The following is a 16,368-nucleotide window of genomic DNA, read 5'->3' as shown; positions in this document are numbered from 1 at the left end:
TTTCACAGAAGAGAAGATTGGCTCTGCATGCATGCAGTTAATGCCAATGTTGGTTGTCAACAACTTGAAGGATAATTAATATTACCTCATCAGGAAGAACCATGTTGTACTGTACACTACTTACTCATCTGATTAGAATGATCTCTGTTCAAAGTCAAAAAGTTGTAATCCGTCACGGAGCTGTCCTTTGAAATATGAATATGCCTCATAGGCACGATCCTTTTCCTCCTTTAGAAAACACTCCATCAAGGCTCGCTTCCCCCATTCAATCCGGGATACACATCTGTCATTTTAAGATTTCTTTAAATAGCAGATATACAAGCTCATAGCTCAAACTATGAGCTTGTAGATCAGCTATTTTTGAAAAATGAATTGTGAAAATGTGTGCAAATCTTTGAATATATAAATACATTTTTAACTCAAATCTTTGCTTCTGGGGTACCTAGAACAAAATATTTTGAGATGGGGGGGGTCCGCGGACAAATACATTTTGTGTGGTCCTTGACATGAAAAAAGTCTGAGAACCACTGATATTATAGCAACATAAGAATATAGCAACATAAAATTCCCCAGAAGCAAAGATTAGAGTTTTTAAAAACATATATATTCAAAGATTTGCACAAATTGTCCAATTTAGTTTAAAAAATAGCAGATCTACAAGCTCACAGCCCAGCGCTATGAGCTTGTATATCTGTTATAGTGTTGTATAAATATCTGTCATAGTGCTATCACTATGCTTTTCCCACGACAGGAACCAACTTCCTCATGCAAGTGCGCATGCCCCACTATGCTATGTACCATAAAGAACATTTTACAAGCAGGGAAACATATATGCACACTAGCGTCCCTGTTCTGGGCATGTCATAAGATGTCAATCTATTTCTTTTTCTAAAATATTTATCCCGTGATTTTTGTAACCCATTTTTTTCACCCGGTGCCAATTTCCTAAGTGATCCTGGGCGCTACACCAGCGCTACACCAGTCCTCCACAGCCTAGGGAGGCCAGGGCCGAGCTCATGCTTCCTTCAATGCATGAGAGCCAACTGACCTTCTTGTCACCTGACAGGGGGGAGTTTACCCGGTAGGACGTAGCGCGTGGAAGGAACACGTTATTCCAACCAGTTCCCTTCCCCTCCATCAGGCGCCCCGGCTGTCATGTGGGAGGCGGTATAGCGACCGGTATTACTACATGTTTTTGTAAGGGTATTAACTACCCTAGGAGACACGGAGAGAACATGCAAACTCCACACAGAGTAGGCCCTTTAAGATGTCAATCTAGCTTGTAGATTAGCAATCCACTGTAATCCCCTTTTGCACTGCATCATATGATGACATTTTATAGTAGAGTAGTTGAGATGGATACCGTCATCATTTAGAAGTACCCGGGGTTACCATTTAACCATTTTAACGCACAACCCACGACTTTTTGTGTGACAGTGTATACAAATTTCACCGACAGGGGGGACTACAGCGGAACCTTGTTGTCTTGTGCAGTGGACGATCCAACCAACCGCCAAGTAAAAATCGCATGTAGTTTCCAAACTTAATTGTCCAATACTAGAATGACAAACTGTGTAAAGAGTGCTGGCTCTGAAACGTTTTATTAATTTGCACGGGGGAACTGAACGCGCAGACCCACTCGACTGCTCCAGTATTTTATTTGGGTAGTCTCTTTTGAAGTGCCCAGGTATTTTTCCTTTTTAAATTCAATTTGTCCCACTGTTGAGCCCCGAGCCCTTCTTCTACCCACAACTGACTGAAGTGCGTTGGACTTTCGACTACAGCACAGTACACCACAGCGCATCAAAATATCCGGCGTTTCCATTACACTAAAGTACCAGTAGGCTAACCCCCTCTTAAATCCACAGGTATGCGTAGCAAACTCCGGTCATTGACACTCCTTTGTAATCTAAGGACATAGCTGGAGGTAATTGCTTCTTGCCTAACGATGTAATGTAGATGAGTGGCCAACTGTCCTGCATACAAATGCAAAATCACCTGTGCAGGAGTTCTCCAGCTATCGGTAAGCTGGAGAACTGTGATGTGAATACAACATAAATTATTATAATGTATTACAACTACACTAATTACAATTACAAACACTACAATAGACCATAACCGTGATCATAATACAATATAAAGTATTATAATGTATTACAACCATGATAATTACAAATAAATAAAGTCAGTGAGTGATCAGTCATTATGACGTGTTTGGCCCCGTTTGGCCTAGCTCAGGCCTACTCTGACGTGGTGCCAAAATAGGCACCCATTTCAGACCCCTTTGACACCACTACGACCAGGTCCTTGTAATGGAAACGGCGGCACAAGAAGTGGGTGATGAGGTGTGGTGTGGTGCCATGCCGGTGGAAATCCGGCTAATCGCGACAGTAAACAGTGTTGGTGTGCATGTACCTAAGGTGACGGTGTGTGTGTGTAAACTGTGTTGTTGTGCATGTGCCTGAGGTGACGTGTCAAAACCAGTGTTGATTTCGTCAACTAAAACTCTACGAAAACCTTCGTCGACTACCTTTTTTCACTGACGAAAAATAAATAAAAACCAAGCTATGATGACTAAAACTAGACTAAATATATTGACAATTTGGTCAACAAATAAAAACTAGACTTAAATATTAGTAAGGGACTAGTGGAGAAGAGATCCAGTAGAACTAAAAGACAAGTCATTTTATGCTCGTTTGCGCTCGGGTGTTGCGCTCTGAAAATAGCCGATCTACAAGCTCACAACCATAGAGGTATAGTATAACTAGAGGGCGGATTGCCCCGCCCCCAGCTATTCATTTCAATGAAATTGCTCAGTGGCGTTTTGAAGCACCCGGAAGCCTGCCGGAAGTAGAATAATTGAGACGTTTTTGGGGACATTTCGAGCAGCCATAGAGTTATGAGCATGCGCACTGGTGTCCTTTTTGCGTCCTACGGCAGCCTCAGCAACTCTGGGGTCTTGCTCGCGTGTCACGCTGCGCCGCGTTGTTAGCTTGTAGATCGGCTATTTTCAGAATACAACCCAGTGTAAAATCAGGCATTATGACGCCATCAAGGCACCGCCAAGATACATTTTATGTATCATGATATTTAGTCCACTAAAGCTAGACTAAAACTAAAACACTTCAGTTGACTAAAATATGACTAAAACTAAATTACATTTTATTCAAAAGACTATGACTAAAACTAAATGTGCTGTCAAAATCGACACTGGTGTAAACTGTGTGGGTATGGTTGTGCATGTACCTGATGTGACTGTGTGTGTGTAAACTGTGTTGTTGTGCATGTACCTGAGGTGACTGTGTGTGTGTAAACTGTGTTTGTTGTGCATGTACCTGAGGTGGCTTTGAGGAAGACGACCTCCTGGGCCTGGGCCAGCATGATGCTGCTCAGGGTGCCCACGGTCTCAGGGGAGATGTCCATGGTTGGCTCCCTGTTGAGCGCCGACAGCACTGTGTCCTTGATGTGACCAAACGCTCCGCTGGCGAGCTATACAAATACAAGGAAAACAAACTCCTAGTATGAACAACAATGATGTGACCAAACGCTCCGCAGGCCAGCTATACAAATACAAGGAAAACAAACTCCTAGTATGAACAACAATGATGTGACCAAACGCTCCGCTGGCGAGTTATACAAATACAAGGAAAACAAACTCCTAGTATGAACAACAATGATGTGACCAAACGCTCCGCAGGCCAGCTATACAAATACAAGGAAAACAAACTCCTAGCATGAAACCATAAGAGAAGCAAAGGAAAAACTAACGGCGGATCACAAACCTATTAACGTACTAGATTTGTGGAAGACATTTTAAACATTCTGAAGTATATGACGGCAAAGGCAGCATTTGAACTGGGGACCCCCCAACATAATCATATTTGAACTGGGGACCCCCAAGAATAATCATATTTGAACTGGGGACCCCCCAAAAATAATCATATTTGAACTGGGGACCCCCCAACATAATCATATTTAATAATAATAATAATAATAATAATAAACTTTATTTGTATAGCACCTTTCATGACATGAAATGCAGCTCAAAGTGCTTTACATAGCAAGAATACAATTACAGTTAGAACCAATTTAACAATAAAGCAAACAAAAATAAAATAAAATAAAATAAAAGCAAAGGCAAAAGCAAAGGCATAGAACAACATTAAAATAGGGAATACAGTGAGGAATTAAAAATCAACCAAAGAATCAGCTAAAAGCAAGAGTGAAGTAATAGGTCTTGAGCTGTGCTTTAAAGCTATCGACAGAGGCTGGGGATCCCCCAAAATAATCATATTTGAACTCGGGACCCCCTACCCTGATAAGCACTTGGAATGTAGGAGTTGAGTTATTACATTTTCGGTTCCACAGATAAATATTGTGAAAATAGCAGCTCACAAGGCCTCGCAAAGTGAGACGTTGTGAGCTCGTAGATCGGCTATTATCAAAGGTTTTGCCTCTTTCTTATATAATTTCACAATTTGGCCAATGTTTGACCAGTTTTTATAGTAAAAGGTATTGTAAAGGTCTTAAAAGTCCTAAAATTGTCACTTCACTGTCATCTGGGGACCCCCCCCCCCAAAAAATCATGTGGGGACCCCCCTGGTGGTCCCGACCCACAGGTTGAGAACCACTGGTGTAACGTATAAAGACAGGCCTACCTGGCTAGTATGGAACACGCCCTTTAATATCTGGCTTAAAAACAATAGTAGTAGTGGTGGTGGTGGTTTATGATTTCATAGGTTTAACTACTGCATATCCAACACAAATACAGCAGGCTTTTACCAAGGCTGTCTGCCCGGGCATATAAAAAAAGCTGCGATGGTATATTTGAACCCATTAAAAATATACATTTAATTATGCCTCTGAAAAACCAATGTCATGCACAATGGATTAACTAACAGACAAACTCCCATCCTGCATACACTGCAGAGAGTGAGAGACACATCACAGTAAGCTTTTTTCCTTTTCTGCTTATTGTGTTATTATTCACTGACTTTGGTAGAAGCTGTGGATTCTATGCAACTATGCAGCATTGGTTAGTTACAAGAGTCAATTCAGCTGACTGATTCATAATGTCACCAATGCCAATATGCAGCAAAGTTGTCATGGCTAAAAGAGTGTCATATCAATTACAAATTATATTAACCCATTAAGACCGGGAACGCATCTGTGTCATTTTTAGATTTATTTGGCTATTAAAAAATAGCAGATATACAAGCTCACAGTGCCACGCTATGAGCTTGTAGATCTGCTATTTTTGAAAGATTGTGAAAATATGTGCAAATCTTTGAATATATATTTTCTTTTAAAGCAAAGATTTTTAACTCAAATCTTTGCTTCTGGGGATTCTACAAAATGTCTTCTAAATCCTAACAGTTTTCTGAAACACTTATGTTGCTGCCATAATATAAATGGTTCTCAAACATTTTCATGTCAAGGAGCCCCAAAATGATATGTATTTGGCTGCAGACCCCCATCTCAAAATGTGTTGTTCCAGGGACCCCAAGAAGCAAAGATTTGAGTAAAAGAAATGTTTGCTTTAAAAATATATATACATTCAAAGATTTGCAAACATTTTCAAGATTTTTCAAAAATAGCAGATCTACAAGCTCATAGCTTGAGCTTGTATATCTGCTATTTATAAATAATGGTTCAAGTGGTTAAAAACGAAAATGACACAGATGTGTCCCCGGTCTAAATAGGTTAAACAAGAACATTAAGTCCATGACCTGGTAGTCTTTGGTTGTTTAAGATTTACCTGGTAATATTTGTTTGCAGCCTTGAGTCCCTCATCGCTGTCCAGGTTCTGCTCTGAGGCGATCTGACTGGCCAGCGCTGCTGCATTAAACAGCACACATGTCTTCTCATAGCCCAGACTGGCCAGAGCTAAAACACACAAACACATTACACAGTACACATTAGTGCTGTCAGAACGAATTTCGGTATTCGAATATAATTTGAATGTGAAACAAATTAATAACATTCGAATGCTAAAATTACCATTTGAATGCAATTAACTTTTTTATTTTGTATTTAATTGGAATACCGGTACATATATTATTCTTTTTATTTCCTGACCTACCAATGTGAAAACAAATGCTTTCATCATGTCACACATGATTAACAATGAAGTTTGAGTGCATGCACTGCAGACAGAGAGTTAAGAACTTATAGTCGCTGCCATACCACCCAATGTGTCTGTGTTGTGCACACTCGGCCGCATGCCTGAGTGTGTGTGTGTGTGTGTGTGTGTGTGTGTGTGTGTGTGTGTGTGTGTGTGTGTGTGTGTGTGTGTGTGTGTGTGTGTGTGTGTGTGTGTGTGTGTGGTCACGCTGGTCACACCACGTTGGTTCAGCGCAGAGGCAAGCAAGACTCCTCTCTTCCTTAAAGTTTCCCCCCATAAACGTCACTTGAAAGTTACGTTTTAGAAACTTTAATAATTATGACAACAGCGAAAGTTTTGATGTAAAAAAAAAACAGAAAAAATACGAAGATGAACATAAATTAAAGCCATAACCCTTAACTAATATAGTTATACAAAAAAGTAGCCTGTTATTAGAGCATTTGTATGTGTGCACGTCAGTGTTTATTATTGTACATCTATACATTATTTTCGAAAATAAAATTTCGAATATAAAAAATAATAAAGCATTGAAATTCAAATGGGATTATAGAGAACTGACAGCCTTAGTACACATTATAAAACACACGCATGAAATCATGTCTGCTGCGCGAGTGTACACAGACACGCACGCACAACCTTTTCACAGGCCCAGTGAGACACACCCTAAAAGTCTGCAAAGTTTGCAGAGTGACGTGCAGTTGACATACTTCAGATTATTTGTTCTTATAGCACCACGTGCTGTATTATGTAAGCTCTATGTTCAGCATGTCAGATACAGGAAGAAGATGTGTTTGTGTATTTGATCACATCCATGGCAGAAAGTATGACGATGTTGCTAGATGACGCCTAAGTCACCTAAACTGCCCAATCAGTGAATTAGCTGTTCGTCCATGTGACTTTTGTGTACAACGTTTGGTTCATTTTGTAATATGGCAGTGTGAACCGTAAAATTAACTATGATGATGACAACTGCAACAATATCTCTTTGTTTGGCATGATTCAGACCAAAGTAAAACTACAGGGGCCATATTTTTTCTTTTGCCAGCAGAAAAACTGTTATTAAATCTGTCATAATGTCTGTGTTTGACTATGGTGATGTGCTGAACATGCATGCTTCAATCCCCACACTGAAGCCTCTTGAAGCTGTCTACCACAGTGCCCTCCGTTTTTTGTGGTAAGCTTCCTTTGTACCTATCTTCGCTTTTAGAACCAAAAGGTTACTGGACATTCAACACGTTCACAAACACACATTAGATATACCAGTCCACGTAAGAGCAGTGAACAAGGAAAGACTGCTTTCATGTACAGTATTATGCTCCACACAAATGGAACTAACTTCAGGACTCTCTGAAACTGGAGCGATTGGTCTCAATAGAGACATTTCACTTTTAGGGTACTTCTTGAGGACACACTACATAGTGACTGCACCTGTTTCATGTAACACATGTTTTTAAAAATAGTAAAAAATGGCAAAGAAGTTTAGTGATAATGGGTAAGGCACCAGCGAAAATAGGGCCCTAGGTTTGATACTGCTCTGAATCTCCTGCCTACTGAAACGTAACTAATCCGCTGATACATGATGTGTGATCACAGACTAATTAACGTTCACGGTAATAAGAGAGGACGTGGCTTACCGAGCTTGACTGACCCTCCAAAGAGTGACCCTTTGTCAAATGCGTCCTTCCATGTGAAAGTTAGGCATAGCTGCAGAAAGAAGAAAACAGAAGAGGACATGGTGTTAGGCTGCTTCTCCAGTTCAACAAGCCTAAACACACTAGCTGCTACCTGGTCATTTTTTTTACCTGGTTCTCAGAGAAGGGGAACTTGGGCTCCACGGCACAGAGCTGGTCATAGTACCTGTGGGCAGAAGTAGTGAACATTACAGGTCAAATCAAAAATAACAATAAAGCAAAGTACAGAGTGTGCAGTGGTGGGAAGTAACTACTTTTTACTTTCCAATACTTTCACTTCTACTCCGCTACATCTCAGAGGCACATATTGTACATTTACTCCACTATAATTATTTGAAAACTTTAGTTACTAGTTACTTTGCAGATATAAATTACTTTATTATAAAACATACATTAACCACTTTAGCCCTATTTTATACCTAGGCTATTTCAAAATAGCAGATCTACAAGCTCACAACGCGCCGCATCGCGACGCGTTGTGAGCTTGTAGACCTGCTATTTTCAAACGTTAGTACTTTTACTTTTGGTACTTAAGTATATTTTGATGCCAATACTTTTGTACTTTTACTCAAGTAACATTTTGAACACACGCTTTACTTGTAAAAGAGTATTCTTATATCGTGGTATTGCTACTTTTACTTAAGCAAAAATATCTGAGTACTTCTTCCACCACTGAAAGTGTGTGATAAGTCAAAATCATAATAAACAGAAGCTGTGTATGACATCACTGTGGTGTGTGTGTGTGTGTGTGTGTGTGTGTGTGTGTGTGTGTGTGTGTGTGTGTGTGTGGTGGTTTGAGGAAGTTCTGCTGCTTCAGAGACACATGACAGTGTGTCAGCGAAAAGTCATGCCAAAAGAAAAGTGTACTGCAGTGCACACGCAGTGTGTGTGTGTGTGTGTGCACTGCAGTACACTTTTCACACACACACACACACACACACACACACACACACACACACACAGAAGCCCAGGGCCAGCTCAGCTGTGAGCGAAGCACTACTCAGCTTTGACATGGAGCCAGAGTGATGTGGAAGATTCTATTCTTAGGAACAATATTTAGACAGGATCTTGTTAGAGGGAATCCTCCTTTTCCAGTTGATCAACCGCCAGTTCTCCTCCGTCTCAAGACCAGGCCTGTCGCAATTATTACATAATCATCCATTTGAGATAGTCGCAATTATTTTTGCATAATCGTTATAATCGAATTTTCCATGTTGAAAGATGTTCATACATTTTCATTTTTCATTTTACAAAAATAGTGGAATAGCAGATCTACACGTGACGTGTTGTAAGCTTGTAGATCTGCTATTTCTACTATTTTTGAAGCCTAAAAGGAAAGGAGGCAAACAATAATTACATTTATATTCATATGTTCAATGGCAAAAACAATTAAATCGTCAATCGCAGTTATTTGTGTGACAACTAATCGTCAACTTAAATTTGTAATCATGACAGCCCTACTGGAGACTAGTACACACGTACACATTGCTACGCATAAATAAAAACAAAGACAAGCTTTGTATAGGTTTTACAGTAAGGCCTCGTCATCATCAGTGGCTTTCCCATCTGGCACACACGCACAGCGAGAACGAACAACTTAGACGAGGTGTGCCTGTTGGTAAATATAGAGGGGGAAAGTACAACAACGTCCCAGGGCAAACAATGGTTACCACGGCGACACAATAGCTGTCTGTCTGCTGGGGTTGTGAAAGGGATAGGGCCCCGTTTCCATGACTACCACCTGGCACATGGACCGGCGGAGGACATGGAGGAGAGCGAGCGCCAAGGAGGCTACAATGCTAACATTGAACAGTGGCGGCCCACTCTGGGTAGCACAGCTATGCAAGTTGTCCACTTCCTCCCTCCACACAGGCAAAGTGTAGCCTCTGACTGCAAATTGTGCTGGCATCTGCCAAGTGCCAACCCACACCTTACAGCGGCAGGGGAAAGCTAATTATGCTTCCGACTGCTCTCCTCCTGCATATCAGCTATATGGCAGCACTCAGCACTTCAACTCGTATCGCAGTTTGCTGGTGTTAGTGTTGTTGTTGCGATAACGAAAGTCACAGCCTAATTTTGACAGCCGGACAGACAATAAATACCCCTTAGTTAGCATAGCACTGCAGTTAGAAAGTAGCTCACAGAGGAGAAACATCTGAGGTGGGTTGGGCTCCCTCTGTCTCTCCCTCTAGCCCTGTGCCAATGCCAATACTAATGAGTCACACTGGCCACAGAGAGGAAAAAAGTTAGGAGCAAAGTCTTGAGCCTTGCTCATGTCATCTCTAAATGGAGCGGGCCTGGCTAATAAGTCACACAAATGGAATGCTTGACTTGTGTCATTTCTGAGTTAAAGACCCAGGCCTGCACTTAGAGGGCACTGTGTTCACCGGTCTTAAAAGTTTTGTCATTTCATGACGAACATAACAAAAGCTGCCCTTGGCCTGGAGACCATAAGAGCAACTTTGTTAAACAAATCTATGTCCCACTTCACTTCCGTCACATTCCTCTATGCAAATGGCCCAGTGATGAACTTCCCCGAAACTTTTAACGTGTTATACATGTAACGTGCTGACAGCCATGTTAATTCACACATTCATGATACTTCTGTGGCCAATGCCTCCCATTGTAGTCTGGCTCTCACTGACATAATATACGCTATCATGTAAGATCTCTAGCTAGCAAATCCAAACCATATCTGATTACAATGTAAGACAAGCTTGCGATACTTGTGTGTTACACTTTATGCTTGATCAGATGAAGGTTAGCCGCAGCCAGACAGAATACATGTGTGTGAATGAGAGAAACTCAAGTGGAACAGTGAGATTACAGGGAGTAGAGGTAAAGAAGGTGGTGGACTTTGAAGTACTTAGGGTCAACATTCTAGAGCAATGGAGAGTGGGGAAAAGAGGTGAAGAAAGAAACGAGTGCAAGTAGGTTGGAAACGGGTGGAGAAAAGTGTCAGGTGTGACAGTGTGATAGGAAAGTATCAGCAAGAATGAAAGGTGTTACAAGAAGGTGATGAGACCAGCTATGTTGTATGGTTTAGAGCATTGGTTCTCAAAGTGGGGTCAGGGGACCCCCAGGGGTCCTTGAGGGAGTTTCAGGGGGTTCCCAGCTAAATGATGGATAGTTAGGAGCCTGAGAGTGTACAAATTTATATTTGTACACTGTCAGAGTTAAATCAACATTGATTATACAATATAAATTGGGGTCCCAGAGATAGAAATGTCATTAAATGGGGGTCCATAGCCTAATGCATGTCAAACTGGGGGTCCTTAAAATGAAAAATATGGTTGAGAATCACTGCTAGAGCCGTAGAAATCTTCTCTTACATGGGGGTCCCTGGCAAATCTTTTCAAATGGGGGTCCGCGGGCTATTAAGTATAAATGTGGGGGTCCTTGACATGAAAAAGTTTGAGAACCACTGGTTTAGAGACAGTCGCACTGAGGAAAAGACAAGGAAGCAGAGCTGGAGGTAGCAGAGACTCTGGGAGTAACAACAAGGATGGATAGGAGGATCAGGAACGAGTACATCAGAGGGACAGCAGCACATGTCAGATGTTTTGGAGATAAAGCCAGAGAGGCCAGACTGAGATGGTTTGGACATGTACAGAGGAGGGATAGTGAGTATATCAGTAGAAGGATGCTGAGGTTGGAACTGCCAGGCAGGAGGCCTATTATAGAGGAAGAAGGAAGACCAAAGGGGAGATTTCTGGATGTAGTGGAAGAGGACATGAAGTTAGTTGGTGTGAGAGAAGAGGAGGCGGAGGACAGGGTGAGATGGAGGCAGATGATTCGCTGAGGAGAACCCCCTGAAGGGAAAAAGCCGAAAGGAAAAGAAGAAGATGCTTGTCTGGGCTACAGGTTTCATGCTTAAATGCTATGAGCCTAAATGTTGTCAACATCATCTCAGAGAGCTAGTATGTGGTGTGAAGCGACATAAAACAACACTGGGGTTTCGGAATATTTGCTTACTTGACTGAGACACAAGATAAGACCACAAACATGTTCAACCCTGGGTACTTTAACCCTGGGTACTTGTTACACATTAGGTCATAAAACTGACACACAAGTCAAATGAGTGACAAGTGAGCTTTTGTGGTCTACATCGAATCGTGTCTTTTAATAAAATATGAGTCATATGGTGGACAATGCTTCCCTTCCGAGAAACAGGGCCTATTTACACCAATATTGGTAACCCAGTAAATACTGTGACTCCAGAGGTCGCTGTGGTCTCTACTTCACTCAGGTGACACAGTGACATTATAGTTACATTTTTAGATAACAAGAGGCTGATTTAAGCCGGTTTACTCAAGATTCAAACAAAGTGACCTTCATCCCCAACATGAGCTATGTAGATCACCAATCCTCTGCTGTAAATGCAGACTCCTAAATGACAGATCTTTTAACGAGGTTATTAGTTTCTGTCGTTTGGTTATTCAGATTTGAGATTTTGGTGTCTTTGGAATTTTTTGAGAAATAAAAAAATTGCTCCATGTTAAAAGTATGAACAGCTGTCAGCTAGCTGTGAGGTAAGAAACTGTGGTGGAAAGTAGATGTACTCAAGTACTGTACTTAAGTACAAATTTGACATTTTAAAACATTAGAGTACTTTTTCAACCCACTGGTAACGAAACGCCACTGAGCGCTGAGCCATTGGAGCGTCCTCTGGAGTCACAGAATTCGATAGGTACACAATACCTGGTGTAACACCCTCGTTAGCATGACTGAACTTGGGAGCTAACGGCGTTAGCACGCTACTAGCCAACCTGAAAACCAACAACACAGCTGGCTTGGGGCGCGGCGGCGGACAGGGCAGCTCTTCTCCCACCCGTCCGCAGTTGTAACAAGACAGCAGAGCAAAGCTGCCAGTTAGCAACATGCTAACGCGGGCCTAACGGTACCTCAGCAGGATGTCCAGGGAGCTGTCGTGCTTGTCCAGCGGCCTCCCCAGCGCGTTCCTCCGCAGCTTGTTGAGCTCCTCCACGGAGCGCAGGTACTCGCCTTGCTCCTCTCCGGCGGGATACGTCGTCGTGACAAACTTGGACAGCGGCTTCACCAGGTCCACCTCGGACGACTTCTTCAGCGGGACTGAAATGAACGTCGCCATTGTTTCGGCGACGACGACCCGCGACGACTTAAAAACAAACACTAAAAACTAACGACGTTTAAATGGGGGGGAAGAGACCGAAGGGAAAGAATAGGCTCGCGACGCTAACGGACAAAAACAACAGACAGCAGCGCGAGCGACCCACTTCCTGGTGTGTCTGCACTGCTGCTTAGAGACGTCACGTGACGTCATGGTGAGAACTAGCTCACTGGTTCACGTGACGCTCTCCGTCTGTCACGAGCGTCATGGCGCAACTTGTTCCCTGGCTTTGGCACCGTCTCCATTTACACCCCGAACATCTACATAAACGTTCAAATTTCAAATATAAACTGCTGACCCTACGGCAACGGATGTAACATGTTAAAACGCTTGTGTCTAAGTACCCGTATCTTCCTTATTGTTCAATAAAAAGCATTTTAATCCGATTGGCGGCCATTTTCTCATAGTTATATTGTATCAGAGTGCAGTGCACGTCCCAACCGATAGGGTCGCGTAGTTGAAAGGATATGAAGGACATTTTGAGAAAATGGCCACCAATCGGATTAAAATGCTTTGTATTGATCAATACGGAAGATACGGGTACTTAGTCCCAAGCGTTTCAACTTATTACATCCGTGGCCGTGTGGTCAAAAAATGGTTGAAAATGGAAAAAGTGACAAAACCATGACTGTCATGATATGACAGTCATGTTTCAGGGATAGGTGAGAACTAGCCTTGATACATTACTGTCATATATATATGACAGTCATGGGTGAATTTCAACATAGTGTTTGCACTTTCTCTCTTTTGGGTCCGTACATCTACACAAATGACTGAAATTACCCTACACAACATCTACACATCTACACAAATGAGTCGACTGAATGATGAAAACTTGACTTTGTGCACAGTAGCTAAATAACAAAAAGAACCTCTTGTGATTAAATTGAAAACCCAAGACCCTGTTCAACCTCAACAGAATTTAATTTAGTTTCAGGACATTGTTTATTTTTGGAAGATCTAAAAATATAGATTTGATATGGCTTTCACCTATTATGAAGTGTCTTGAGTCAGCCATCATCAGTCCCTCATAACCTGTTACAGTAGTTTATTATACATTTATTCAAAACACTTTGCTGTTACAGTTTCTACAAGTACAGTGACATCAGAAGCATGATGTCTTGGAATTAAGATGAAGGCATTAGTTACAGTACGTATGAATACCTCAACCAACAAAACTCAAGAGGTCAAACACAATTGTTATTGGAAAACAGGAATATATAATTTTTTTAGCTCAATAGAAGAGCAGGGAGACAAAATACAACCACCCAAGTGTATGTTATATTGTATTAACAAACTCTACCATACTAATTGGACAAAATTAAATTGTATTCATGACATTCTTTTTACATAGTGCCGCTTTAAGTAAGCCCTATATACTTTGTTGTACAATAGCAAAAATAGCAGATCGACAGACATTGACATCACATCATAAGCTTGGAAGAGCTATTTTTCAGTTTTTGAAAATGTGATTAATTAAATTAATGTGGTTACTTTAGCTGCCTTTGCATGCTGTTTAATGCAGACTTTTTGGGGCCATTAGCAAGATTTGGTTTGGGGCCACCTCACTCTGAGTCTAGCACATTCTAACAACATCAAACCAACTGCCAGGTATCACACATAAGTTGAATAAATTAGCCAATGCTTGATGACTGTTTGAACCCTAGTTCCGTCTTGCAAGTATACATATATATACAGTATGGATTTGCAGTGTTCTAAGTGTGCGGTTGCTGCTTTCTTTCTTTCATTCAAATAAATAAGCATATTTAAAGGTGTGTTGCTATGTACAAAACATCCCAACTCAATGTGGTTTTACCGCAACAACACAACAAGTTCCTTTACTTCTCAAAAACATGACTCTTAATGAAGAACTCTGCTGCCTTGTAAGACGATCGCACCAGGGGCCCACTGGCCGTGTAGAGAAAACCCAGCTCGTTTCCAACCTTCTCCCAGCGGGCAAACCTCTCGGGGGTCACGTACTCCACCACCCTGAGGTGGCGCTTGGTGGGCTGCATGTACTGGCCCAGGGTCACACAGTCCACCCCGGCCTCCCGCAGCTCCGACAGGGTGTCGAGCACCTGCCGGTCGCTCTCCCCTAGTCCCAGCATGATGGAGGTCTTGGTGAGCAAGGCGGGCGTGATCTTTTTGGCGTGTTTCAGAACGCCGAGCGACTGATCGAAGTTCGCCCTGGGATCGCGCACGTGCCCCTGCAGCTCGCGCACCGTCTCCACGTTGTGGCTGTACACGTCCAACCCCGACAGGGCGATGGCCTCCACCGCCGACAGGTCGCCGCGGAAATCGGGCGTGAGACACTCGACCGTGACCCGAGAATTGATCTCCTTCAGGGTGGAGACGGTCTTCGCAAAGTGCTCCGCCCCTCCGTCTTTGAGGTCGTCTCTGTCGACGGAGGTCAGGACCACGTAGTCCAGTCCCCAGGCGGCGATGGCCGTGGCGGTGTTGCGGGGCTCGTCCGGGTCTAGGGGAGGGGGCCGGCGGGCCGTCTTGACCGCGCAGAACCGGCACCCGCGGGTGCACGTGTCGCCCATCAGCATGATGGTGGCCGTGGCCGTGGCGTGCTCCCCTCCTCCCCAGCACTCCCCGATGTTAGGACACCTGGCCTCCTCGCACACCGTGTTCAGATTCAGATCTCTCAGCGTGTTCTTGATCCGGTTGTAGTTCTTCCCGGACGGAATGGCTTCGGTCATCAGCCACGGAGGAAGCCTGAGCCTCTCTCCTCCTTTCTGTCTCTTTAGGTTGCCCCTGTATTCGTCCCACCTGCTCTTCTCTGACAGCTCCCCGGAGATGAAGTCTTGCAGGCCGGGTCCGTCATCATCACTCGACACGTCCTTCCCACGGTGACTATGTGTGGCCTGGGGTTTGCCTAGGGCCTCCTGATCCCTAAACACGGCCCTGTGTGTGGGGGAGGAGGAGGATGTGGTCACTGTTGTTGTCATGCCACTTCCATACACGTGTTGGCTGCTGCATCTGGGACTCAATCCCAGCAGGTGATTACCAAAGAAACCACGCGAGACACAAAACACTTGTTTCAGTGCCATGATGAAACTTAGATACTGGCGATCAGGTGGCTGCCAATTCCATTATCCCTTATGGTCCATGGACACGTCATCATCACGTCATCATCACACGATGTCGCGTGACCACCAGACCAAGTACTCAGAGACTCAGAGTCTAATGACATCAGTACTACTATGTCAGCACTGTGTGTGTCTAGCTATATAACAACACAATCAGAATCAGTTTTATAGTGAAAAGTGTATACTGTAAACAGTGTTGTATTAATGCTGTAAAAAATAAGCAGATTGGAGCAGTTTAGCAACTGTTAAAGATATTGAAGTCTCTTGCCAACAGTATGAACATATTAAGAAAAGACATAATAGTACAAA

At 42.8% G+C, this 16,368-nt stretch overlaps 2 protein-coding genes across 5 annotated transcripts in view; both read right to left on the bottom strand.

The window, feature by feature from the left end:
- Positions 1 to 13,067, bottom strand: part of pdcd6ip (programmed cell death 6 interacting protein) — a 40,972-nt gene extending 27,905 nt beyond the window's left edge. For 2 of the 4 annotated variants that reach the window (XM_080441485.1, XM_080441486.1), the window contains exons 1-5: positions 12,720 to 13,067; positions 7,927 to 7,981; positions 7,759 to 7,828; positions 5,759 to 5,886; positions 3,336 to 3,489 (exon numbers count right to left, since the gene is read on the bottom strand). In XM_080441485.1, coding sequence (XP_080297611.1) covers positions 3,336 to 3,489; positions 5,759 to 5,886; positions 7,759 to 7,828; positions 7,927 to 7,981; positions 12,720 to 12,925 — 613 coding nt within the window. In that variant the 5' untranslated portion in view covers positions 12,926 to 13,067. The remainder of the gene's footprint in view (positions 1 to 3,335; positions 3,490 to 5,758; positions 5,887 to 7,758; positions 7,829 to 7,926; positions 7,982 to 12,719) is intronic. The other 2 variants (XM_080441484.1, XM_080441487.1) reach the window with 2 other exon arrangements.
- Positions 13,068 to 14,802: 1,735 nt separating this feature from the next.
- Positions 14,803 to 16,020, bottom strand: LOC308094809 (lipoyl synthase, mitochondrial-like; the record flags this gene model as incomplete). Its single annotated transcript, XM_080441636.1, has 1 exon — positions 14,803 to 16,020. The coding sequence occupies one exon, from the start codon at positions 16,018 to 16,020 to the stop codon at positions 14,803 to 14,805; it is 1,218 nt and encodes a 405-aa protein (XP_080297762.1).
- Between the last annotated feature and the right edge of the window lie 348 nt (positions 16,021 to 16,368).

This window comes from Gymnoscopelus braueri, assembly GCF_963280865.1.
Source record: "Gymnoscopelus braueri genome assembly, chromosome: 11".
Lineage (NCBI taxonomy): Eukaryota > Metazoa > Chordata > Actinopteri > Myctophiformes > Myctophidae > Gymnoscopelus > Gymnoscopelus braueri.
This window is presented reverse-complemented; position numbering and strand designations above follow the sequence as displayed.